At 41.8% G+C, this 24,131-nt stretch overlaps 2 protein-coding genes and 1 long non-coding RNA gene across 6 annotated transcripts; 2 read left to right on the forward strand and 1 right to left on the reverse strand.

Moving 5' to 3' along the window:
- The first annotated feature begins 1,454 nt into the window (after window positions 1-1,454).
- Window positions 1,455-8,408, forward strand: TEX30 (testis expressed 30). Of its 2 annotated transcripts, none has more exons than XM_054187946.1 (5): window positions 1,455-1,520; window positions 3,354-3,584; window positions 5,072-5,123; window positions 6,641-6,846; window positions 8,056-8,408. In XM_054187946.1, exons 1-5 carry the CDS (start codon window positions 1,503-1,505, stop codon window positions 8,227-8,229), a joined length of 681 nt encoding a protein of 226 aa, XP_054043921.1. In that variant the 5' UTR covers window positions 1,455-1,502; the 3' UTR covers window positions 8,230-8,408. The 2 variants fall into 2 exon arrangements, with proteins under 2 accessions (XP_054043921.1, XP_054043922.1); XM_054187947.1 differs by lacking the exon at window positions 1,455-1,520 and adding an exon at window positions 1,536-1,795.
- A 2,395-nt stretch (window positions 8,409-10,803) lies between these two features.
- On the reverse strand, window positions 10,804-22,734 carry POGLUT2 (protein O-glucosyltransferase 2). Of its 3 annotated transcripts, XM_054189433.1 has the most exons (10): window positions 22,330-22,734; window positions 19,919-20,124; window positions 19,299-19,504; window positions 18,431-18,508; window positions 14,458-14,630; window positions 13,177-13,414; window positions 12,380-12,589; window positions 11,931-12,020; window positions 11,288-11,392; window positions 10,804-11,071 (listed from the first exon to the last, which is right to left on the reverse strand). In XM_054189433.1, exons 1-10 carry the CDS (start codon window positions 22,506-22,508, stop codon window positions 11,054-11,056), a joined length of 1,503 nt encoding a protein of 500 aa, XP_054045408.1. In that variant the 5' UTR covers window positions 22,509-22,734; the 3' UTR covers window positions 10,804-11,053. The 3 variants fall into 3 exon arrangements, 2 of the variants coding, with proteins under 2 accessions (XP_054045408.1, XP_054045422.1); XR_008464627.1 differs by lacking the exon at window positions 11,931-12,020 and having other exon boundaries at window positions 11,288-11,930; XM_054189447.1 differs by lacking the exons at window positions 19,299-19,504; window positions 22,330-22,734 and having other exon boundaries at window positions 19,919-20,051.
- On the forward strand, window positions 22,735-23,437 carry LOC128904764 (uncharacterized). The gene is made up of 2 exons (XR_008464634.1): window positions 22,735-22,938; window positions 23,087-23,437. It is a non-coding gene; the product is annotated as an uncharacterized LOC128904764 (long non-coding RNA).
- The last annotated feature ends 694 nt before the right edge of the window (window positions 23,438-24,131 follow it).

Raw genomic sequence — 24,131 nt, forward strand, 5'->3', positions numbered from 1 at the left:
TTGTGCTTCCCCATCTCGCTTTAGCTTGACATTTTTTAGTCAAGGTAGAAATTTAGACAAATAAAGCTCACTGTCTTTTTCAGCTTGGTTACAGCTGAACTTCTCCGCTTCTGTCCTTAATGCTTACACTTTACAATAATAATGCCTGGGCTGGGAAACTGCCTATGAGGCTGGCATTCCTCAGATGGCAGGGGTTCTCACTGAAATATGCGGACGTAGCGGGTACACCCGAGCTGCCCTGCCGGGTTCACTTCTCAGAGGGCTGCAGTATTTGGATCCCAGAGTTTGACAACATCCAGCCAGCAGAATGATGTCGAGACATTCAGAGCACAAGCCAGAGCACGCTTATTTTCCAGCAGGTGAACACGTGAAAAATAAAAGTTCCACTTGGTGATGGCACCTTCAATCAGCTAAGTAATAGGGTATCCTAATTTATATGTGTTTGATACACTGATAATGAAAGAAAACATGTTCTCTGACTAAATACTTTGCCATAGACGATTTTAGAAAAAAATTTTTTTACATATCTAGGGAATACCCAATATATAAATACTATAAAGCATTGTTGTACAGTATCGGTGCTGTCTTCCACCAGTTAAACACGCTAAGGTGTTTTATTGTGCCATAAAGCATAGCCCAGGGGACAGCTGTATGTTGGTATCTAAAACACTAGCCTTGTCTCTCTTGTTTGTGAATGCCACGTAGGTCCAGTGTGCCGACAGCTGCCACAAAAATCACCTGGTGTCATTCTGGACAACCAACTCATAGTAAGGATCGTATCTGTAGCCCTTGGACGCAGCGAGAACCTGATTTTCCAAGCATTTGTCTTTATTTATTCTGAATTATCACTAGCACTGTTATCTTCCATGTGTGGATGAATAAAAACGTATGGGGAGTGACGCGAACCCTCTAAACAACGTAACTCAGACTTAATTAATTCAGCAAACAAACAGCCATCATTTTTTTTTTAATTCCCTCTCCCGTCGCCATGATTATTAAGGCACGTTCCTTCTGGGCAGCCCAACATTTTTTAAAAGTACTGCCTGACGCCCACACCACGCGCACTTAAAACACCTCACCCGGTAACTCGGGGACACTGTCGATGCCCACAGGGACCGAGCGCTGGCCTACACCAGGCCCCCCCCTTTCTCTCCGGGCCTACTCCAGCGGCGCCTCAACCCAATCCCCGTCCAAAATTCTCCTCCAGCGTGGCCCCTGCCTACGGCCAGCAGCGGCCGGGGCGACGGCTAGGGCTGGGGCCGCCTGCCCCCGGCCACTCCGGCTGCGCACCCCACCGCCCCGCTGCCGCCAGCCTCCCCCCTCCGCCATCATCCCTCCTCACAGTGTCCGGACGGCCGGCATGCCTCGCCCCGCCCCTCTCCCTTCGGGGCGGGGCCTCGCACACCTGCGAGCCAATCAGACGCCGCGCCGGCCGCCCGCCCTGGGCAGGCCCCTCTCAGCGGCTGCGGGCAGGAAGGCTGTCATTCACGTGACGTCACGGGATGAGCGGGCAGGCAGAGGTATGGCCACAGTCCTCTCGCTCCTCCCGGCGCCAGGGGCGAGCGGAACGCGGCCGCCAAGGGCTTCTTGTTCGCTCGGCCGGCAGGCGGGCTGCTCTCCTCGGCCAGGGGTTCCTGAAGCCCCCGAGACCGGGGGGAGCCCCGCGGCCTGGCGGGCACGGGCGCCCCGCGGGGTAGCCGGCGCTCGGGGCGGCCCCGGGCTGCTGTGGGGAGGCCGCGGGGTGCTTGATCTGGCCCGGAGGCAGCGGCTGAAGGCGGAGCAACCGCCCGTCGGGGTCCGTGTGCATTTTTGCCTTTGGATGTGTAAAACCCTGCAGGCTGTGTCAGCTGCCGTGCCCCTCTAAGGAGGCTCCGGAGCTGGGGAAGGCGGGTGGGGTGGGTGTGCTGCTGCCCCTGCCTTCCCAAGGGAGGTTTAAACACGGCTGTTGGTAAGCTAAGCCCTGCCTGGCCTGTGTCTGCCCTGGGCCCCGGTAGTCAAGGAGCAGCATCTCTGTCTGGTTCAGGCTTCTGCCCATCTCTGTAGACACAGGTGTGGCTGCTGGCTGTCCCACGCGTCCGCTGCCGTCCTCTGCCTGGCATCCTCAGGCTGTAAAGCTCCTTGAGGCTACTGACAACCTCTTTCACCTACACAGTGCCTCTGTAGGATCCCTGCCAAGGAGAGACTTTGGGCTCTAGCATGAAATAGTGTTTTATCCCAGCCCCGGCGTGTTCTCCTTTTTGCTTCCAAAAACTGTGGCACACACATGTGGTGTCCAGTCCCCTTTCACTCAGCCCAACGTCAGCTGCCCTTGTGTCTCATTCAGCTCTTCCAGATGTCTGTCATGGCTAGAGGCCCTCTGCCAGCCTGGTGCTGGCTTTGTCTGAATTCAGTCTTTGACTATATGCAGCTGTTGCTCCACTGAGTGGTTGCCACTGTGTAATTTGGAGATGCTTGCTGGGCTGTGCCTGCATGTCTTATATTTCTGTGGCTTAGGCTGCTGTCGCTAGTTAAGAGTGTGTGTGCCTTGCTCATCTTAGGATATCAATTATACAAATATATGAAATATGTATCTTGTGACATCTGCCAATATTTATTATTGAACACTTAATGAAAAAAGTAATTCCTGAGGTTGTTTTTCTTATAGTTGCATGTAAGATCTAAAACTAGTGTATTGAAATCCATTTTTCATATTACTCTGTTTTGGTCTTTTCCCTGTGTAATCAAGCTTGTACATGGATCCTAAAGCTACAGGATTAAATCGTTGCTGCCAGCGTGAAGTTCTTTTAATCCTATATACTCCATATGGCTCTATAAACCCAAAGTAATTTGGTTGTAATCAATGTTTAGGGGCTTCCTTAATTCTTTTCCTTAATAATGTCTGTGAGAGATGGGAGATAAAAATACTTTTTCCACTATAGGGAACTGTAATTATAGAAGAGTTTTTATTTCCTATTTATTTTTGAGTCTCATAGAAGAGTTGTTTTTTCTTATTGTGGAAGAATTAATATTCAAGTCAGTTGTGGCGGTTAGCTCTTGAATAGCTAAATATAGATATGTAGAGAAGGTAAGAAGCATTTCAGTTTATGCCTTGAAGCATCCTTTGAAGATAAGGATGCGTCATTTTCTAATGGAGAAAATAATGTGTGGAGTGATAAGGTGACTTGCTCATTACTACATGTAAAATCTTTGAGCCAGAGGTAGGGTTACTTTTTTGTTACTCTAATACAGAAGAAACAAAAGTGGACTTGCAATTTTGGTTTCTTTCTTAATTGTCCAATTGTTCATCATAATGTGTAGATTGGGAACACGCTTGTTTTTATTTTTAATTATATTATTTTTTGTTTCATTTCTAGGTTAAAGTGAAAATACCTTTTGGAAACAAATATCTTGATGCTATCTTTTCTGTCCCAGAGAAGAAATCAACATATGGAGTGATTCTTACTCATGGAGCTGGAGGAGATATGAATTTCCCTCACTTAGTGTCTTTGTCAGCCTATCTTGCATCCCATGGAGTTCTGTGCCTGCGGTTTACTTGTAAAGGCCTTAACATTGTTTATAGGACTAAAGCCTTCAAAGCAGTTGTGGTAAGAAGTGACCAAATTATGCCAAAGCTCAAATCCATGAGTGTCATCTTCTGAGTTTCTTAAATTATGACCAGAGATTAGTCAAGCAACAGTGGGAAAATTAGAAGTGATGGTTAGCTAAATGGAGCACTGTCTGTGAACAGAAACAGCAGGAGCAATTTTTACGTGGGCAGTAGCTGGAACAGCTGCAGCAGGTATGTGGGTTTGAGTTCAGGGAGAGAAAGAAAAGCTTGACAAAAGGATGTGAAAAAAGCAAGGGTGCTTTGTGGGAAAACTTACAGCTTGAAAAAATTGAAGTATTTAGGATGGAAACAAGAGGTAGGTGTTCTGGAAAGGCTTGGTGGGGGGAAGAGAAGTAAGGGATACAGCTTTGGGAGCAGCTTTGAGGGGAAAGAAGCTGACCTGGGAATTGTGCTGGGTGTCTGAGGGTTGGCAGCTGGGAGAACAAGACTTTTGGGGAAAGAGTAGGGGACTCTGGGTCACAGGAGGAGTTGAAGCAAAAGAGATTGGGAGTAGCATATGGGAGCCCTAGAACCTAAATAGTCTTTGATTTCCAAATGAGTTTAAAGTTTTATATGTGTGTAGTTTATCTCCTTCTGCTGCTGCTACATTATCTAAGATGTTCTTATATACCTAGATTGTATTAAAATGAGCAACCTATTGTTGTAATGGTATCAGCTTAGAATATCTTCCTGTTCTGGAGCGCATAGGAAAAAGTGGAAATTTTCTCCGGATCAGCTGCTTTTACTGGGACATGGGAAGGTAGCTTGAGTGCTTTGCATTGAGCATCAGACATTTTTATTGGGGAACTAAGTCCAGTTCTTAAGGAATTCATTTGTATGATGTCATTATGATTAGATGTACATTATTTTGAGGTTAGACTTTGCTAGCTTTAATGGGGATGTTCTCCATTCTTTTTTGAAGAAGCATAATGTTGTTGGTGAGTTTATATTAGTATTTTGCTGTGTAAAGGTAATTTAAAGGCCTGTGCTAAGATATACCACCTGATTAGTTATCTCCTAAAAACTGAAAAAGTTGTTGCTGAATTTTATATTCTCTGTCAGACATAACTGATTGTGTCTTAAACTTTTCCTTGGAAATACGTGACCTCAGTCTCAGTAAAGGGCATTTTTGCTAACTTGTTTTGCCTTTTGATGGGCTCAGAGCCTGCATGTGGTCTGTTGCTACAACTGAGTTGATACACAGTAGCTGCTTATGTTTTGGTGACTTCACAGGGCATCTGGAATTTCAGACTTGGTGAGAACTAGTGTGAAATTGCTTATGGTTATTATGTTGTTACTGCAAAATGTTATGAAATCATTTGTGTGAAAAAACAAGATAGCAACTTGTATGTATCTGTTCGTTGTTTAATCTGCAGTGCTGAAAGAGCTTCGTGTTTTGTTTAGTAGCTACAAACAAAAAAATTGTCCACCTCTCAGCTGCCTTAATTCTGACTTGTAATGTTTCTCTTTATCTTATTTATTTAGGAATACTTAAAGCTTTCTGACGATTATAAACTTTCAGGTGTCTTCCTTGCAGGTATTGTTTTTATTACCTATAATTTTTTTTCTTATACTGTCTGTAATGATAGCAGACTGTACTCCATTTTTTTAAAGTCTGTCCCACTTTGGTAAGAAGTGAAGGAACAGATGTGGATGACAGGTTTCAGTGTGAGGTGGGCACTAAAAGCTTGCTGTCTAACGTGGGAACAAGCTGAACAAACTCCCCCTGGTCAGTATTGCCTAGGGAGTGCAATTTGGCTATCTGCTGGGAGAACCCTCTTTTACAAAGAGCTGAATGTTCTGTAGTCTTCATTAATTGATTAGCAGTCCACCGACTGCCATGGCAACGTAGGTGCCAAGCCCGCTTGCAGATCTGCATTAGGGTGTCTGAACGCTACCAGCCCTGTCGCTGGTGGCCGCGTGGGGCGGGTGCGTGACTGGCTTGAGCAGCGCTGCTTCCCGGGTCGCAAACGGGAACACCCAGCCTGCCGCGTTCACCGCATTCTCTTGGGAGCACGGCTGTCTAGACCTGTTCACCCCCCTCATGATGCCCCAGGTCTCGCTCCAGAAGGAGGATGGAAAGAGCAATAGACCATGTTTTCCAGGTAGTCTGGAAGAAAACTTCCTTGTCACTTGTAAGTGATAGGGCACGAGTTCTCTGATAATCCGTATGTACTTTTTAACTGTGTATCTTGAAAAATTCCAGTTACTGGTAAATGGAAAACCATTTTACCAAAGCAGGTTTTGGTAGAGAAAACCTAGTGGCAGATAGAAAATCTGTTATATTATGTGGAAAAGGAAAGTAGATGGGTGCAATTAGGAATAACTTGATACAGGAGACCCTGAGTGTTCTGTGACTAAGCGAAACTAAATGTGTGCTGATGCAAGTTAATCCCGCTGGAATCAGCTACTTCTGACACTCAATTACAGAGCATTGTCAGCTCGTATGCCTCTTCTTTGAGGAGATATTTTGATATCCCCTTGCTGTTACTGACTGATCTCATGCTACAAGTTCACACTTCGTTATTTTTCCCCCCCCCTTCTACTTTTACTTTTAGGCTGAATTTTGAGGTGTGCATAAGCACTTGCTGGATTTGTTTTGGGAGTAAGGCACATGAAACTGTTTTTAATTTGAGCAGGTTAAGGTTGCATGAAAAAATGATACAAGATAATAGCATTGCTATCTGGAATTTCAAGGTTCTGGAGCATAGGACCTGTCCCTCTCTTCCTCTTGCCCCTAGGATGGACTGCCGTTCCTTCCAGTATTGCAAAGGATCCCTCTCCATTTATCTTTTTTCTTTCACCCCTTCTTCTTTTTAAATGGGCATGTGAAAACATTAATATAACCAGGCAAATATTTTAGCATAAAATGTTGAAATTAGGATTAATATTTTTCGTGGAGTAGATGAATAAAAACATCCCTAGCATCTTGTACTACTGGTATGCTGAAATTCACTCAGATGGATTGGTTTTAAGAGTTATTTACTCGAACAGAATGTGGAATAGGTGACAGCAGATACACTTTTTTTTCCTTTATTTTAACATGGGAGAAAGGCCGTTCCATGGGCTCACGAGCTGCTGCCTCTGTGATACGCCATCTTAGCCAGGAGGATGATGATGACTTCATTCAAGGTCTAATATGTTTATCTTACCCATTGCATCGACCAAAACTTCAGTCCAAGCTCCGGGATGAAGATTTGTTATTTATCGGGTGTCCGGTACTGTTTGTCTCGGGATCAGCAGATGAGATGTGTGAAAAAGTGAGTACCCTTGTAAATCCTGCTGTGAAGGGGCAGCATGGAGGAATAGGAATGAACCTGAGTGACATCCGTACTGGTGTACACAACGGTGGCCTTGATTAAAAGCCTTCTCTAAATATATATCTGTATCTTCTTAAGTGAAGCCTTAGGCAGGAAACTTCATTGGACATAAGGAAGCGGGGGGTTTGGGGGATGCTTTCTTTTGCTGCTTAAAACTTCTGGATTGTGCTTGATCATCCACTTTAGCAAACTCATCTTTGGGCCACTAAAATACTGCTGATTTAAATGTTTTCTATTTTTTAGTAGGCTTGTATAAATCAAAAACAGCTTATGAAAGGAGCAAGTTATTTGATGTTCTGTTTTAACCCTGTCAGGTTACAAAACATAAACACTGTGCTGTGCAACCAGTCTCACATTTGTCACATTTTCATAACTAATTCTTCTAGCAAAGCAGTTCCACCCACAAGTCAGGCTTCTGTGGTAGAAAGTGACATTTTTGTAGAGATGAAGAGCAGGTGTGCAGAGATGAGACCACAGTGGCTTTCTGCCTTGTTTTCTTGCAGAGTAGGTATCTGTTATTCTTGAACTATTTAGCTTGAATTTGGGTCTGCACAATTGGCGTTTTCCATGCTTGGACAGTTTCTAAGGAGTCACAATGCTTTCGCGAGGAGTTGTCACCACGATAAGTGAGGCGAGCAACCAGCAGGTCCTTGAAGGAGTGCCCTCTGCATGGGGAAATCTTTAAGAATTTCTGAGCTCGTTCTTAGATGTGTTTGCTGAGAAAGTTGAAGAGAGCCAAAGCCAATCTCTAGGCAATTCTGTTGCTGCTCTGCCACTGTAGACAACTCTGACGGAAGAAGTTCTGTCATTTTTATTGCTAGTGCTGCCCTCTGGCAGCGAAAGTGGATTCCTTCATCCTTCTCCCTTCGTGGGAAGGAGCCTACACAGGGCTGTGACCTTTGCAGTTTTTTAAGTTCTAAGTTTCTACTGTTTTGTGTTTGAGCGAGGGCTAACCTTTGAGGAAACGCCATTACCGAAAATGGTATCATCACACCATTTCTATCAACATGTTTTTAATGTGCACGCAGATCCATTCTGTTTTTAAGAGCTGCCTATTATGTGTCGGCCAGGCAAAGCAAGAGACACCTGTGAGCTGCACAGTTTGCAGCAGCTGATTCTCCAACTTTTTCTTTCTTATTTTCTCCACAGCAATTGCTAGAAGGTGTGGCAAGCAAAATGAAAGCCCCTAAAAAAATCCATTGGATTGATAAAGCAAACCATGGGATGGCAGTCAAAGGACGAACAACAGACGATGTCATGGAAGAAATAAATGCACAAGTTTTTTCGTGGCTTAGAGAGAATATTGAACTGGAGCACAAATGATTTGAAGTGTTTAAGGAGTATCTTCATTTAGATGTCCCTAAATGCAGCAAATTAAGAGTGTGTTACTTCTGAGACGCATTTTTTAAAACAGGTATTTTCAGAGGTCTAAGTGTAAATGCAAATAAAACATTTTTGTGTGAATGAATAACATTATGCAAAACAGTAAAGAATTATTTAAAGGAAGGACGGAAATTTACTGCATATTTAATACCATGGCACCATTATTTTCTGTGTTTCTATGCAAATAACTGTATACAACACTGAGTGCTCTCCATTAACAGCTAAACGCTTTTGACTGATGTTTGAATACACTGGAAAGAATCTATTTTGGCAGCAAATCTTTAGATGTGTTTAATTTCTGAGTATATTACTGATGCTATGCTTATTTGAAATTAAAACCTGCTGATTTGTAGAATTCTGTGAGCACATGCCCTGAGGGTGGCCAGCAGGGCTTGAACTACCCTGCCTTGGTGCCATATCCTGGCACTCCAGTGATGCAGGGGGAGGAAGCTCTTGTCATTTATGATGTCACTACCCCAAGGGGACAGATTCTCAGCCTGCGTGGGGAGGAGGAGGAGGTAACGCAGGCATGGTTGCACATGAAGAGCAAAGAACATGGGCTGGTTTTGGAAAGTCACCCTCCAGCAACTTCCCTTGCGTAAAGGACTGATGGCAGTGGCCCTTTGGAGAGATGGGCATGGAAAACTATTATGTAGAACAGATAAAAGACAAAGTAAGTTTATAGCGGTGGAGGAACTCCTGGAGGAGGGAGGAGTTATGGCATGTTGCACGAGGCTCCTGTCAGGAGAGCTCAGAAGAGGCAGATGGGGGTCTGGACCTCATTACCCCTTAACAGAAGGAGCTGAGGCCTTCAGCTGAGCTCTGAGGTTGCGGAGTGGATGAAATACTTTGTGCGTGCTTGCAGCTGCAGACTTCCCCATTACGGGCTGTGAGTAACCTGCTGGTATAACCAAAGGTTATAGCAATACATTAATTGCTTTCAGCAAAGTCACCAGCAAGTATCAGCTGAATGATGACTCTCTGTGATGACACCTGAGATGAAGTGGCTGGCTGGTCCTCAGAAAAGCATCTTGGCTTTGTCTCCTGAGACGGTGATCCCATCTCCGCTGCCGTCAGTTCCCTAAAACCTGCTCCGGTTGTTCTGCATCTCTATGGCTTGCTGCTCGCTGTTGCGGTGCCACCAGCTGAAGGTGAGCAGGCAGCTTTAGCCTGGAGGTCGTTCTTGGGAGGAGCTGTTGTGTGTGACAGCACAGAGCTGCTTAAACGGACTTTGAGTCAGCCCTGGTGAGCTGAGAGGATTTCTCTGACGTTTTGTCCAAGTGCTTAGATCAGATAGCCTTTTAAAAATCAGATAGGATATTCTTCTGTTGTTTCTCACAAGATGCCTCAAGAACACTGATCTCCCAGCAGTAGTGTCGTTCAATAAGCATAGCAAACATTTAGATCTTTGCAAAGAAAATAACTGTGTGGTTTTTAAATTGACTGGCTGTGTTACAGAGAAAATAGATCCTCGCTTTGGACTGGAAATGTGCTAACTTTAGAATTCGATGAATTTAGACTTGACTTTAAATTCACCTATAGATCATTTTCAGATGATGTTGATAGGCTCAAAAGTAACAGTTGAATTACTTAGTATGAGCAGAAAGCAGGTATTTTAAAAATCGACTAGGCTGCTGATACAATGATTGGTTTAGTTTCAGTAGTCACTGTTCGATGCTACTTAATTCTTTTCATATTGTCAAAGAGACTGAGTTTCAGAGACGAAGCATCCGTGAAAATCATATGGAAATTAAAACTTCTATCTAATATTCCTGAAGTGTCCAATAGCACTGTGTTTTCCCTTCAGATTAAAAAAATATATTATAAACGCCACATCATTGTCTTTGAGCATACTGATTGTCTCAGAAGGAATAAAGTTATGGTCCAAAAAAGATGACTTTGGATAAATACATCAATTTGGGGGGGGGGGGGGTTAGATTTACAATTCTTATTCATAGAATCATAGAATTGCTGAGGTTGGAAGGGACCTTTAAGATCATCAAGTCCAACCTTTAACCTACCCTGACAAAAACCACTTCTAAACCACGTCCCTAAGTACCACATCTACCCTTTTTTTGAACACCTCCAGGGATGGTGAATCCACCACCTCCCTGGGCAGCCTATTCCAATGTTTAATAACCCTTTCAGTGAAAAAATGTTTCCTAATATCCAATCTAAACCTCCCCTGACATGACATAACTTGAAACCATTTCCTCTTGTCCTATCACTTGTCACCAGGGAGAAGAGGTCACCCCCCATCTCTCTACACCCTCCTTTCAGGTAGTTGTAGAGGGTGATAAGGTCTCCCCTCAGCCTCCTCTTCTCCAGACTAAACAACCCCAGCTCCCTCAGTCGTTCCTCAATAGGATGGTTTGGGTTGGAAAGGACCTTAAAGATCAACTAGTTCCAACACCCCTGCCATGGGCAGGGACACCTCCCCCTAGACCAGGCTGCTCATAAGGTTGCTAGGAAGTATCTGCATTTCCAAGTTATCTCACGACAGTAACACATCACTGATACAAACATGTTTTTTATTTAAAAAAAATTATAAAAAGGTTCTTGAACAAGGCTTTGCAACCACTGCATGATAAAAAGAAAATAGGGGGTGCTTGCTTTTTCTACCATATGTAGATCATGACACAGTAGACTTCACAATATCCATTGAGAGCATCCATTGGTATTTTAGTCCAAGTTTTTTTTCTTTCCTTAAGAAGACAGTCTGAATGTAGGTAAATATTTAAAAAAATCATTTTATTTTTTTCTATTAGAGTTCGTCTTTGGCCTGTAGACAAGAAAGAAGAAACATTTTTCAGTTAATTGGAAACTCAGGTTTTAACTGTCTAGTCAAACAAATACATGAAAAAATGTTTTCAAGTTCGATAGGTGTTAATGTTCTGGTAACTGATACTGTGGGGTATTGAGCAACGGCTGTTCCAAGTTGCTTAAGTAAGAACTGAAGACATCCATCACTTTACATTTAATGCTGTATGTACTGTACCTTTTTTCTGTGGCATGTACATGGAAAAAGGTCATCATCAGGCTGCTGCACTTTCTCCATCCCATCTCTGATTTTTGGCTCACTCACTTGCAAGCTGGCATATTCCTGGGTTTTAAAAAAGGAAGGTATCGTAAATTCATAAACTTGTTAGATTGTACACCTGGTTGTAAATACTGCACCAACTCAGCTGAGTAATTGTGTAGAAACTCTGGGGCTACACAATCTGTTACTCCACACTGTGTCAGCGACAGGGTAAGCAGATACTTAGCTGCTGACAGGAGCCCCTTCAGGTGCCTCACTGGAGTGTCAATATCTGGGTGCTAATGCACAGATATTTTCAGCTGCGGTTCACAGGGTGCGTGTCTGATGTGGAATTCTTTGATCATTGTGGGCAACATATTCTTGCAGATTAGGTCAAGATTTATGGGTCCGATCGCTTCTCTCAAAGCGCCAGCGTAGCCTTAAGGGGTTTCATAGGAGATAACTGCATGCAATGGTTGTAAACCAGCTGAAGTTCTTAATTGCTGCTACTTGCTTTGTGGCTTCAAGTACTGGACTGGCCCATTTCCAGCAACTCCGTTGCCCTGAATTCTTTCTGTGGGATTTCTGTTTTTGTGGTAGCAGGCATTAAAAATATACTAACCTGGAAAAGTTTGAAATAGTAACAAAAAATGTGATCTCCCATGAGATTGTTTCTTGCAAATTCTTGTCCAGATTTTGCAATATTTTTTGCCTGTCGAAGAAAATAAAAGGGTTTTTATTTTAAATTCTCAAAAAATAGTAGTTATTTCAGGATGCTGGTATTGATTCTGGAGTTCAGTGTTGACAGTTTAGGGTAACTTATTTAGTTTTATTTAAGCATTCTTAGAAGTAAGGCATTCTTATGAAAATACTCTTGATTTTTCCAAAGTTCAATTTAATTTCAAGTTACGGACAGTATTATGTATTTTTTTTTTTAAGTGTTTTTCTTGTTTGTAGAACTGATACCAATAATTTGTACGTCCTTCTTATAGATTTTTTTTTTTAAAGAAATTTACTTTTTGCTCTATTTTGTCTAGAAACATTACTGAGTACTTCTAAATGTATATTTACCTCTTCATCATGCTCTTTTGCCCACTGTAGTTTTTCTAGTAGATCACTCAGGTCACTTTTAAATGGAATATAATGTTTCCATGGCTGCAGCTCATTATAAAAATGCTCATAGTAGATGGAATCTTGCTTTAGCACCACACTGTTTCCTGCTAGTAGATAAGGCAATCTATATGCTGCCACTGTGCCATCAATATTAATTTGATATTTATACTGGAAAGAAAACGACCATCAGTTATTAACAAACAGAAGATCCGAGTAGCTTGGTTAGGTTATATTATTCTGAGGGCACTGGTATTACTGACTTGCCGATACTGAGAAATGTAGGATTGGCTAGGCAAGCATCAATGTTTAAGTAGCTTTTATTATTTAGTTTGGAATTCATCACAGTGCAGGGTACACAGAGATGCCCTCTTCATCAATTAAGTTCTCCGGAAATTCTTAGACGCTCATCCTCGGATGTGAGGGTAGATGTGCCACTTCATCCACTGATTTTCCCACTATGTTAGTTATGTTAGTAGACCTGATCGCTGAATCAGGAAAAAGAAATAAAAAGGAACTTGGAGTTATATAGATTACACAAGGTTCTACAGAACCTTTAGATGTAAATCAACATTATCATTCCTCAGTGTAAGAGCTACAGAGCAGTTAATCCCACAGGAAGGGATGCCTATTCACGCTTGTTATTGGTGGTGTGCTGAAAAGCTAAAAATCACTTTATTATCAATAATATATACAAAGTTATTTGATAATGGGAAACATCGAGAACCTAGTTCTATGAAAAACGGTTATTGGCTTACCTTGAAAAAATCAAAAAATGAAATGTGCTTAACAATGGGGCCATAGAGGCTTTCATCATGTTTGAAAAAAAAGAAGTTTGTGAAAGCAGCATCTATAATCTCTGGGTATTTTCTGCTGAGTTTTACAAGTTCAAGCCTCTCTTTTCGGCTGTCACGTCCTCTCCAGAACGCTGTGGTATTCTTGTCTTCCCATGATGGGCCAGTATTTGCTTGAACTGACATCATATCCAGACTGACTCTGGAGGAGAAAGAAGTGATTTAATAGTGAAGCCTACTGGAATTTTTTTTAAGTGCAATTACTTAAAAGAGTTTACAGTACCAATAGGCAAATACCAAGGATGAAGGTAAGTCATGAGGACACCCATGTATGTATTGTATCAGTATTTTTGCAGCGATAAAAATAGGTAAGGAATGTCAAGTTTATAGGCCTGTGGCAAGGCAGTATCAGTTCAACTACAACATGGCACGTGGAAAAAGTACCTGTCAGTTGTCATGGAAAAACGTGGCTAAAAGGGGTTATGGTGCCAGAAAGACGAAGGTGATACCAGACAATGCAATAGCCGATAATGGTGATGAAGCAGTCACAATAGCTCAAAGCAAGGGTTTTATGTAACTAACTTAACACAACATACTTCACTTCCTTTGCTAAATTAAAACACATGAACTGTGGGGGCAAGGGGGAGCAAACTTAGGAAAAGTCTCGATGATAAAGCCAAGGGACCTGAACTGAATGCAGTGAAATGATAAACAGGTTCAAAGTGGATAACAAAGATCTTTTAGAAGCTGGCTTTGTAGTGTTTCAAGACAGTGACAGAGCAGTCACAAAGGCCAGTTATCATCAGTAATCAAAGTGGGAGATGGTAGGTCCTAGGTTGAGAGTTCTGGCTACACTGGACTTTAAAAGGTACAGAAAAAAGATTCTAGGAAAATCAGTAAAAAAGAGGCCTGGCCAGTTGTCAACATGTTCATGGGGGAGGGAAGAAAAGCAAGCAAACAAAATACCTACCCTCTAAATGCTGTTTTCAGTGACTTCACCATGTTTAGATTAATTTTTGTTTTTGAAATGAAACAGTGAAGTATTTTAATATTTGTCATTTATATTGCACAATACATAACTTGGTTAATGGTAAAATATTGATTACACAGTTATTACCTATCTCTCGGGTGCCAATGTCTTAATGAATAAATAAAGAGTAAAACAGTTAATATACTGTTAATACAAATACATTTTTGGAAGATCATTCACTGTGAATTTTGTGAAAATTTTAAGCAATTTCTTACCGTCCCATAGTCTCCAAAACTGAGTCTGTTAAGTCATATGTTGGCATAACAATGTCTTTTGACTCACTGGACCCACACCATGAGAAGATGGGGTGCAGGTTCTGTGGGGACTTCTTTTTCTCCAAAGGCCAGTCCCCCAAATTAACAAAAAATTCTACATCTGGCATTTTCACCTAAACAGAAGCAAAGTAGGCACAAGTGCATTTTAATACAAAGCATTACTAATTCTGCTGGAATCATACATTTTGAAAACAACCTCACTAAGAGAAAAAATAGCCAGGTCTCTAATATACTTAATGTACCTGTAATAAATTGTTAAAGTTCAGAAACATGTTAGAAGTACTGAGACCGTAGAGTAAAGCCTACAAGATACTATTAAAAAAAAACAAAACAAAAAAAAAAAAAAAGATTTGCAGGAAGTCACGTAAATGCTCTCTCTTTTTTTTTTTTAAGGGATAGGAACACACCGCTTTAGGGGATGGTTTCTTGTTATACATTTCATGATTGGCCACACAATCTTTGTACCAGGCTAGCACTGGGACCTAGTAAGAAATCATATAGTTCCAAGGTAAGTTGAACCACCTTGTTGACTGTATGGAAAATTGCTGTTGGGTGGCAAATTAGTTTTCTGTTACATCAGTGAACTGATTTGCCCTGTGTCTGCATGATGACTAAATCTAACAGAAGAGAAGTAACAGAAATGAACAGCCATGATGGGAAGACCACATTTAGTCAGCGCTGGGGTTAATTATTAAGCATAACATCCTCACTTTTTTTTTTTTTAAATAATTGGTAGTATGCAACCATATCTGAAATCACTGTTGCAGCCAAAAAAGCAAGTAAAACACTGTTGATGGCCAGGAATGTTGAGCACCAGAACCAGGAATGTGGTATTTGCAAGTGAAGTAAGAGAAGGTACAAAAAAAGGCAGCTACTGTAATAGGGATGGACCAGCTGCCTTCCGAGGAGAAGCTGAAAATGGTGGGACACTTCAATTTGGACAGCAGAAGGCTGATGGCAACATATGGTTGAGTTTTACATGCCCTGAAGGCACATATATTGTCAGTGCAGAACTGGTGCTGTGTCTGTTCTTAAACTCACCCTCTCATGGTATTTTTTTTTTAAATATAAATCTCCACTACATCCCCCTCAGTTGCCTTTTTCACAGCAAAAGAATCCTAGTCAAATTAGCTTGTCTTTGCATGCCTAACAGCCTTCTTGCTGTGTAACTCTTTTCAAGAAAGTGAAATGAGAACTGCACTGTTTTCACAAGATAGGCATGTCACAGGTTTCATACTGTATCATCACCTTTTTTCTTTTATTTTTGCCTCCCTCCTTAATAAGTCTTAATTGTGTATTTGGCTATTATGAATATCTGATTATTATAGTGGCATTGTTGAAAAAGTGTTGGAATAACTCCAGGATCTCTGTCCAGACTACTAACAGATAATTTAGAGATCATGATTAGGACGTGTGATTAGGATGTTTTGTTCAAGTGTTATCATCAACGATCTTAATAGCTACATGAGAAAATATCTGCTCTGAAGAAAGAACAATTATGAATGTTAATAATTCTCAAATTAAAATATACATATACACATAAAAATAGAGCTTAAACATATTGCTGACTCCTCATCATATATACGCATCAAAGCATTTCTCCTCTCAAACCCCTTCATTCTTCAGATCAGAATGGCTAGTGACAGGCTAACATTTCAGGATTCTTCTGTGCCCCAAATACGTTTCATTAAGTTTCTGATTTAATTTATGTTTATGGACAGAGGTAGAAATTAATAATTTGCCAAATATCAAACACCCTCTTAAATAGTTGAAAATATTTTCTCTAACTTGACGATGTGTGAAAGCCTTCAGCAAAGACCCCCAGAAATTCTAAAGACAGAGACCCAAAGCAGTACTTTTTGTATTCAGTATACAACACAAAAGGTTTCATTGTGTACCTTCATTGCACAGGGGGTTTTGGCTACACGTGCTAATCTTCAGCACTGAACTATATTAGTACAGTGCCATCTAATGGTTATAACAGACATAGAAAAGCTACAAATTATATCTTATCTACATCCTCAATGGTAACATCATTCAACAGGTTAAATCATCTTCTCCAACCCAACAGATCTTTCAGTGACACTGTCTTAACAGAAATTCCTGCAGTATTTAATGTGGGTGAGACAAATTGTGTTTCTGTCTTTGGAACTTGCAAATCTTTTCCAACATTTAGCCTAAAGACCTTTGATGCAATTTAATTCCATTATTTCTTGTCCAACACTACTGACACTGAGAACAGCTTACTTCCATCGAGCAACCTTTTAGATAATTAAAGGCTACATTCACATCTTCCCTTAGACACTGTTAGATGAAACAATCCACACTTAAATGAATCTTCATTTGTATGTCTAGTCATTCTTACCACTTTCCTGTGCAATGTCAGTAACTGAACAATATTTCTTGGAGCACAACACCCAAAGGTGGACACAGTAGCATAACTGATCCATTACTAATCCTGAGTATAGTGGAAAGGTTACTTCGCATTTGTCATGTGTTTGTTCTGTTAATGTGTGTGTTTAGCTTTTTGCAACAGCATGCCACTATTGAGTCGTTAAATTTGTGATATGGTAACATTGACACTTTTCTGCAGAAAATAACCGCTCACCCCCTATTTTAAATAGGTGTCATAACTATATGACTTATCCCGCCTTTGTGTAGTATCCTGCCCTCACCACTTTATTTTATCCATTTTCCATACGATTTTTCTTACTTGTTAAGAAAATTTTTAATTATGACGCTGGACTGTGAGGTGCTTGCAGGTTCTTTCATTTTTGTTATCTGACAAATCAATAAGCATATTCTCTTAAGTCCATCTTTCAGTCAAGTTATTAAATGGTGACTGAACCTAGAACAAACCACTGAAGAATACATTTGTGACACCTTTCACCTCTCTGGAAACATTGGCAACTATTACTTAAGTAAGGCTTTCCAAGCAGGTTACAGTAGTTTCTTCTAGGCAACATTTTCCTGTCTTGTTTGTGAGACTTATCCTCAAAAGCCTAACTAAAATTAAGATACTTGCCATCAATACAGGAAGCCTGTTATCTTGTTATAGAATAAAAAATGTATAGTTATGACCTATTTTTATGTTAAATCCATGTTGTTTCATACCAATTACCTTATCTTTCAGCTACTTATAAATAATGTGTTTATTTTTTTTAAGATTTTAAAGGATTTTTTTTTAGGTGAACAACTCCACATTTCAGTAGCTCCTCTCTCTTCTTTCTTCTCTTTTTAAAAGACAAAGTGTTTTGTCTTTTTACAGTCAAAAATAGATATTAACTTGGATATCTTTGTATTTCTCTTACTACTCTCTTCACGTAATAATCACACATTTGTGTATGCTGAAACTTCAGCCCTGCTATATTCTGTCACTATGTACATAATGTCATTTTTTCTCCAAAGTTTCCCCAGGGAAGAGCCTGCATGGTGCTTTTTGCTTATACATCAAGGGAAGTTTCCCCACATGCCACCTGTTAGGCTTTTGGTGCTCTTTCTCAACCCTTCCCGTCTTGTTTTCAATATATGGAATTTAATGGAGAATGGTATACATTCCCTATTTTTTTCAGTCATCCTGTAAGATGTGCTAGCAGAGACAGAATTTTCTGTTAGATGCTGCAGGATGATTTATTTAGTCTACAGGGAGCAAAATCCCACGCTCTGTCCGAATCTATCAAACTCTCCTATAAAACTTGCTATTCAATTAACATTTGTGATACTCCATACACTGATCAAATAAGCAGTCTAGAACATGCCAACTTCAAACAAGGAAAATGACCTTTCCATTACTAGTCAAAGAACAAGAAGGGCTTTTTAACAGAAATAGCAACAAATATGCTGAAGTATATTTGTTCCCCAGGCGTCTATAAATTAGGACATATAGAATAAATGACTGTACAGATGTACTCACTTTTCTTGTCAAGGAAAGCAGTATGGCATCCATGAAAATTCTGAAGCCAACATGTTCCCCGTATGTCTTTATATAAACCTGAAAATAAACAAAGGTTTTATTGGTCTGGTGTTTTCATTTCAGAGAATGACTGGCACAATTTAGAGCTCTTTTAATCACGTAGTAAGTAACTAGTAGCTGTATAGATTGATGAATCAGCTGTGAAGCTTTAGAAATCTCATGTCTCTAACTCATCACAGAAAAGTGACCAAAAAAAAAAAAAAAAAAAAAGAGAAGCTTTGCTTTGCTTGCTTTTGCAGATGCTTTAGGTCTGTCCCATGGAAACTGTCTGCCTGTTTCTGTTGTATTCCCTTGTTCTCATTTCCATAGGAGACTCTACTGAAGTCAGTACAGTTTTGTTAAAAGGAATTGTAGCTCTGATCCTCCATCGAGCTAAGTGGTATTTCTGTACTGCAGAATTATGCACAATGTAATTTATTGATGTATGTCAAATTAGATGATCACAACACGCCACAGCAGTATTGCTCAAGAGAACAGGAAACCGAATTAGCATTTAAGAGACTTGAGTCTGTGCCCAGTACTCATACTGATTGCTTGGAAAGTTAATTTGCCTTCACTGTGCTTGAGTTGCTTCTGTGCTTTAGTTGCTTCAGTTGTATCATGGACAAAAAGCCCTTTCCAAAGTAGGACAGATACTATTGAGCTCATATACAAACTGCAAAATGTTCAAGGGTGGAGAAGCAAGCAAAGTAAGTTTCTTAAAGAACACAAAACAATAAGCCTTTCAACTGGGAAGAGCTAAAAGCAGCCTAGTTGTGTGACTTGCCACCAAGTGCCCATATAGACTTCAGATCAACCCATGCCATACCTCATTATCTTTGATGGTGTAATGACACAAACTCTGTCTTTGTCCAAACCTCTGTGGAATTTCTTTTGCAATCTTATCTGGATCAACAATGGGAAAATTTGCTAGGTCTCTTTGAATCTGTGGAATGATTTGAGGGCAGTTCATCTCTTCCAGCCATGCACTGCTCTCCTCCTGAGGGCAGTCACAATTTTCATGGTAAATAGGTCCTATCAGGAACACAATTATTATTTTAATAAGTCACACTATTGAGCTGTTGTGATCAGAAAAGATGGTCAGGCACCCAGCATTCGTTGCTTGGGGCCAAACCTTCATCAACTCTAAACGGACACATTTGAACTTTTTTTTGACTCCAATGGAGTCACACCTAGCTACATCAGCTTCTGTGTGAGCCCTCTACATATATTTGCTAGGCAACAGCTTCACGGCATTTGTTTCTTTTTACTATTTTGAATAGTACGTGCAGGACACCTATAATGAATCTATAATACCAATGGAATTTGATAGTTCTTAGAAGTACTGAGGTCCCACAGAATCCTATGCTAATCCTAGAACACATTCTGGGACACAGTTTGTGAGAAAAAGCCATGACAAAAAAGTCTGTGTGTAGCGGTGCTTCTTACCGTTTAAAATGTATGGAGACTTTGCGACATGTTTCTCTCCAGTTTTGACTTCTATCTTCAGGTTTTTGTAGCTTGCATACATCCTGTATCTCACAAGGAAGGAACCATCTTTCCTGTCTAATACTTGCACACCAACCCGAGTGAACTGTTCATCAGGAGCAGTGATCTTCACCTGGAATGCATTTTCACCTGGTGACGAAGTAAACCTACCAAAAGAGTAAGTGGGAGGTTCAATAAGAAAGGACACACACACCAGCTTTCTCAGTGTGACACATTCCTTTTCAAGTTGACACATTTCCAGTGAGTTCACTGAGCCACGGTAGGTCTTTATGAGCAGATTCTAATGTTCACAAGCAAGGCATGATTTTTCTGAAGAGAATTTTGTTAGGCTACCTAAAACATCTCACAATGTTAGAAGCATTAGGTATCAAGAAGGTTCCACTCAGATACTCATGAGCACACCTCCAAAATTACTTGGTGCGCCACATGTTGAACAGTGTTAGAAATATGGTCTTTGATTATATGGGAATAGAACAACTTTAAAAATCCAGCATAACTCTTCATTAATAGTAGCTCAAGTGTAAAATGATGGGAAGGAAGAAGAGCATGCAGATAAATGGATCTTGGTGGATATATATATCAAGGGGCAACATTTTGAAACTGAAAGATGGTAGATTTAGATTGGATATAAGGAAGAATTTCTTTATGAGAAGGGTGGCGAGACACTGGAACAGCTTGCCCAGAGAAGTTGTGGATGTCCCATCACTGGAAGTGTTCAAGGTCAGGCTGGATGGGGCTTTGAACAACCTGATTTAGTGAAAGTGTCCGTGGCAGGGAGGCTGGACTAGCTGATCTTTAAAAGTCTCTTCCAACCCAAACCATACTACGATTCTATAAAAAAATACCAGGACAAGCTTCACTTCAGCAGCTTAATAAGTCTGTTATTTTACATACAGAAGCAAAATGTTTCCTGCTTACTTTTTTTTCCAAGAATTAAGGAAGTCAAGAACAAAGTTAGACATTTTAATCATTATGGTAGCTCATCCAGGGGAAAAAAAGGATATTACAAATGCCTGTGGCTTGGCAGGGAAAAAACATTTTAGTGAGATCATGTAATTCAGTGCGTACTTATGACATTTTGATAAAATTCACCATACACCAATTGTAGAAAAATCTCCATAAAACCAAATAATTTGAAAAATCATGAAGTTATCACATATCACAGAGGTATTAACAAAGTTGGCACAGTGAAAACGCTGCACCTGCCAACTTCCTTCCACCTCTTTAAACACAGTCACAAATATGTAGGGAGACCTTGGGATAAAGAGAGAGGGGGTGGGAGTGGGTGGACTAATGGATTACTGCCCAGCAGCCTGGTCACCTTTCCTAAAACTTGTCCAGACACACTAGAGAGCTGCCAGTTCAAATAAATACAGTTACTGTCCAAGACAAGCTGAATTGGCAGCTTCCAGACTTGTGCGTGCCATGGTGCATCTAATCTGGACAACATGGATGGAGCATTCTGAGCTCCTATCCAGCGTGTATGGTCAGGGTTTCTTTCCTGTAGAAATAGAAAGCCATGAGCATCCTCTGAAAACCAAGTTTACCTATTTCATTCCTCCATTAAGTTGACTTAATGGTCTATAGAGTACTTCCTAAATGACTCTACTCATCTTGTGCCTATGTGTTTAGGAGAAATACTGATGTTCATAACAGTGGAAAGAAGCAGGACACCTGAGCAGGTATATAATAAATTAAATATATTAGTTATTGTTAAGGTTTTGACAAAGCAGAACAAATCATAAATTGTTGGCTGGACCAACATGTGTGTTTTGCTGTTGAATATTTTCACCATCTTTTTTCATCCCCTTGTGCAGTTATTTGATACTCTTAAGAAAATTAATTAGCTTTTTCTAAGTGATATACAGAAAAAAGTCATGTAGGAAGCCTTCATCACCAGTAGCTTCCCTTTCTGCAAGAAAATCCCGAGTGAATTTCTGCCTAAAAGGTGAAAGTGGTTCAGCCGGGATATGAGCGTGCAAGGTCAGCCCTGCCGAGGATGGGGCACGCAGCCGTGCTGGCACTGCTGCCACTGAAGGCAGGGAGCGGGACGCTTCGCTCCCTCACAAAAAATCCGGTAATTACGATATGGACCCAGGGCCTCGAAATATTTAAGCGGCTGCCCAAGGTGGGGAAAGTCACGCACCCACACACCCGTTGCGGGGTGGCAATGCCTGGGGAAGGGCACATATAAATCTCCGCTGCTCCCGGCCTAATTCACTTCACCCTACTGACCGGGAACGGGGAGGTGTGCTGGAAGCCTGAGTTTTTAACCGCTCTCTCGGATTTATTTTTTTTCTGCCCACAACCGAAATCTCCGTCAAAATTGCCGCCGGCCCCGCCGCGCTTACCTCTGCCCTTCGGCGTCCACGGCCTGCACGTAAAAATAGCGGGCGGGGAGGGCAGCCTCTGCCCGCAGCCCGGGCCCCCATACCGCGCTGCGCTCGGGGCTCAGCCGCCCGCCCTCGCCCGCGGCGGCCCCCGCCGCGACGGCTCCCAGGGCGAGGCAGAGCGGCCACAGGCCACGCATTTACAGCGCTTCCCCCGACGGAGAAACACCGCCGGGGCGCGGGAGGGAACGCAGCCGGGGACCTTCCTCCTTCCCTCACCGCCGCACCGGGGAGTCCCGCCCTCGGCGCGGCTGCATGGGGTGGGGGGCGTGGAGGGGGAGAAACCGCGAAGCCGCCGCCCTGTCCCGGCTGCCGGCTCGGCTCCTCAGGGAACCATCCCGGCGGCGCCTGAGGGGAGCGGGGCGGGCGGCGCCGCACTTCCGGCGCGGAGCGGCGCTGCTGGGAGGTGTAGTCCGGCCGGGAGGCGGTTGGGGGGCGGTTGGCCGCCAGCGCCGGGTTATCCCGGAGCTGCCTCAGCCCCCGAGCGTCCCGCCAGCTCCAGGGGCTTTGCTGGGACCCACCACCAGGATCGCCTCAGAGGAAGGGGACCGGGGAAAGGCAGCTCTACCGGTAACTCTGACTTACACATTCGGACATTGCTGTTTTCTCCGTGTCATGGGCTCAAGCCCGCCCTCCCCGTTCGCTCCGTTTTCGTAACGTTAGGGTGAGAAATAAAGCGTTTAAAATCGTGAAAATGTGTTTTCAAAATCCTCCGCAGAGTGGCAGAAGCGGGTGCGTGACATGCAGAAGCTCAGGTCACCGTGCTGGATGGATGGGCACCTCACCAGCCCACTGCCATGGCGGCAATCACCCTGCGTGCGCCTTGGGTGACTCAACAGGCGGATGAAAAGCATTTTAAAAAAGCCACAAGGTTTATTGAAGATCTGAGAACCAGAAGTAACGCTGATTTTAGTACTAGTAAACAGTCAGCGTCTCCGTTATTTCAGCATTCACTCATGAAACTCTGAAATGAGTTATCAAGAAGCAAGCAAGCCAAAGGTGATTCCAGTTGGATTAATGGTAATGACTCGTGTGTATTCCTAAATAAAGCTTTCCTTTTTTTCCTAAAGCTTTCCTAAAAGTTGGAGTTTGGCTATTATGTTCTGCTTTTCTGAATGATTTTACGTGTATATATATAAAATATTGAAAATTTGAAACTGGTCTCTTCAAACTGGTCATGGTTAATAGCACTGGACTCTGAAACGCGGCGCAACTTGTGCGGCAGAACAGCAGATGCAGAAAGCAAGTGTGAAATGCCAACACTAAGTACGTACGCACACACACAGACCCAAATGCTTTCCTTTGTCACTTAGGTATGTAAACCTCACACAAATTAAGGCTTCTTCATGGGAGAACTTCATTCCCAGAAGGTACTTTCAGTTTTGCTCTTTATTGCTTTTCTCTTGTTAAGGGAAGGAATACGGACAATTGAACCTCATCATCAAGGAGTCATAGATTTCGAAGACATCTTTTATTTTACATTCTGAAATACTGCAAATGTGTTTATAGAAAAGCACACAAAAAATTTCTTGCTTAGAGAAAATTGCAAGCTGAAAAAGTTCATTGATTTGGGTCAATGAACACAGGCTTTTCCAACAACCAACTTAATCACAAAATGCCTTAAAAAATTACAAAGCTCCAACTTTTAAAGCATGGTTTTCATCTCCTGCTGTTCCCATTGGCATGATTTTTCAGGACATTCAGCAGTGAGAAGTCTTGGGATTTCCATTCTGAAAATTCACACAAGCCCCGTTTTATTTCTG

This window comes from Rissa tridactyla, chromosome 1 (genome assembly GCF_028500815.1).
Source record: "Rissa tridactyla isolate bRisTri1 chromosome 1, bRisTri1.patW.cur.20221130, whole genome shotgun sequence".
NCBI lineage: Eukaryota > Metazoa > Chordata > Aves > Charadriiformes > Laridae > Rissa > Rissa tridactyla.

What these genes read in the sequence shown, in the direction of transcription:
- POGLUT2 (XM_054189433.1), bottom strand. Translation starts at nt 22,508, where the DNA reads ATGCGTGGCCTGTGGCCGCTCTGCCTCGCCCTGGGAGCCGTCGCGGCG. An exon ending in GTCTCCATACATTTTAAACG is followed by an intron (nt 19,505 to 19,918) that starts GTAAGAAGCACC and finishes TGTTCCTGATAG; the next exon opens with GACCTATTTACCATGAAAAT. An exon ending in CAAAAGAGCATGATGAAGAG is followed by an intron (nt 12,021 to 12,379) that starts GTAAATATACAT and finishes TTTCTTCGACAG; the next exon opens with GCAAAAAATATTGCAAAATC.
- TEX30 (XM_054187946.1), top strand. An exon ending in TTCAGGTGTCTTCCTTGCAG is followed by an intron (nt 5,124 to 6,640) that starts GTATTGTTTTTA and finishes CATGGGAGAAAG; the next exon opens with GCCGTTCCATGGGCTCACGA. An exon ending in CAGATGAGATGTGTGAAAAA is followed by an intron (nt 6,847 to 8,055) that starts GTGAGTACCCTT and finishes TTTTCTCCACAG; the next exon opens with CAATTGCTAGAAGGTGTGGC.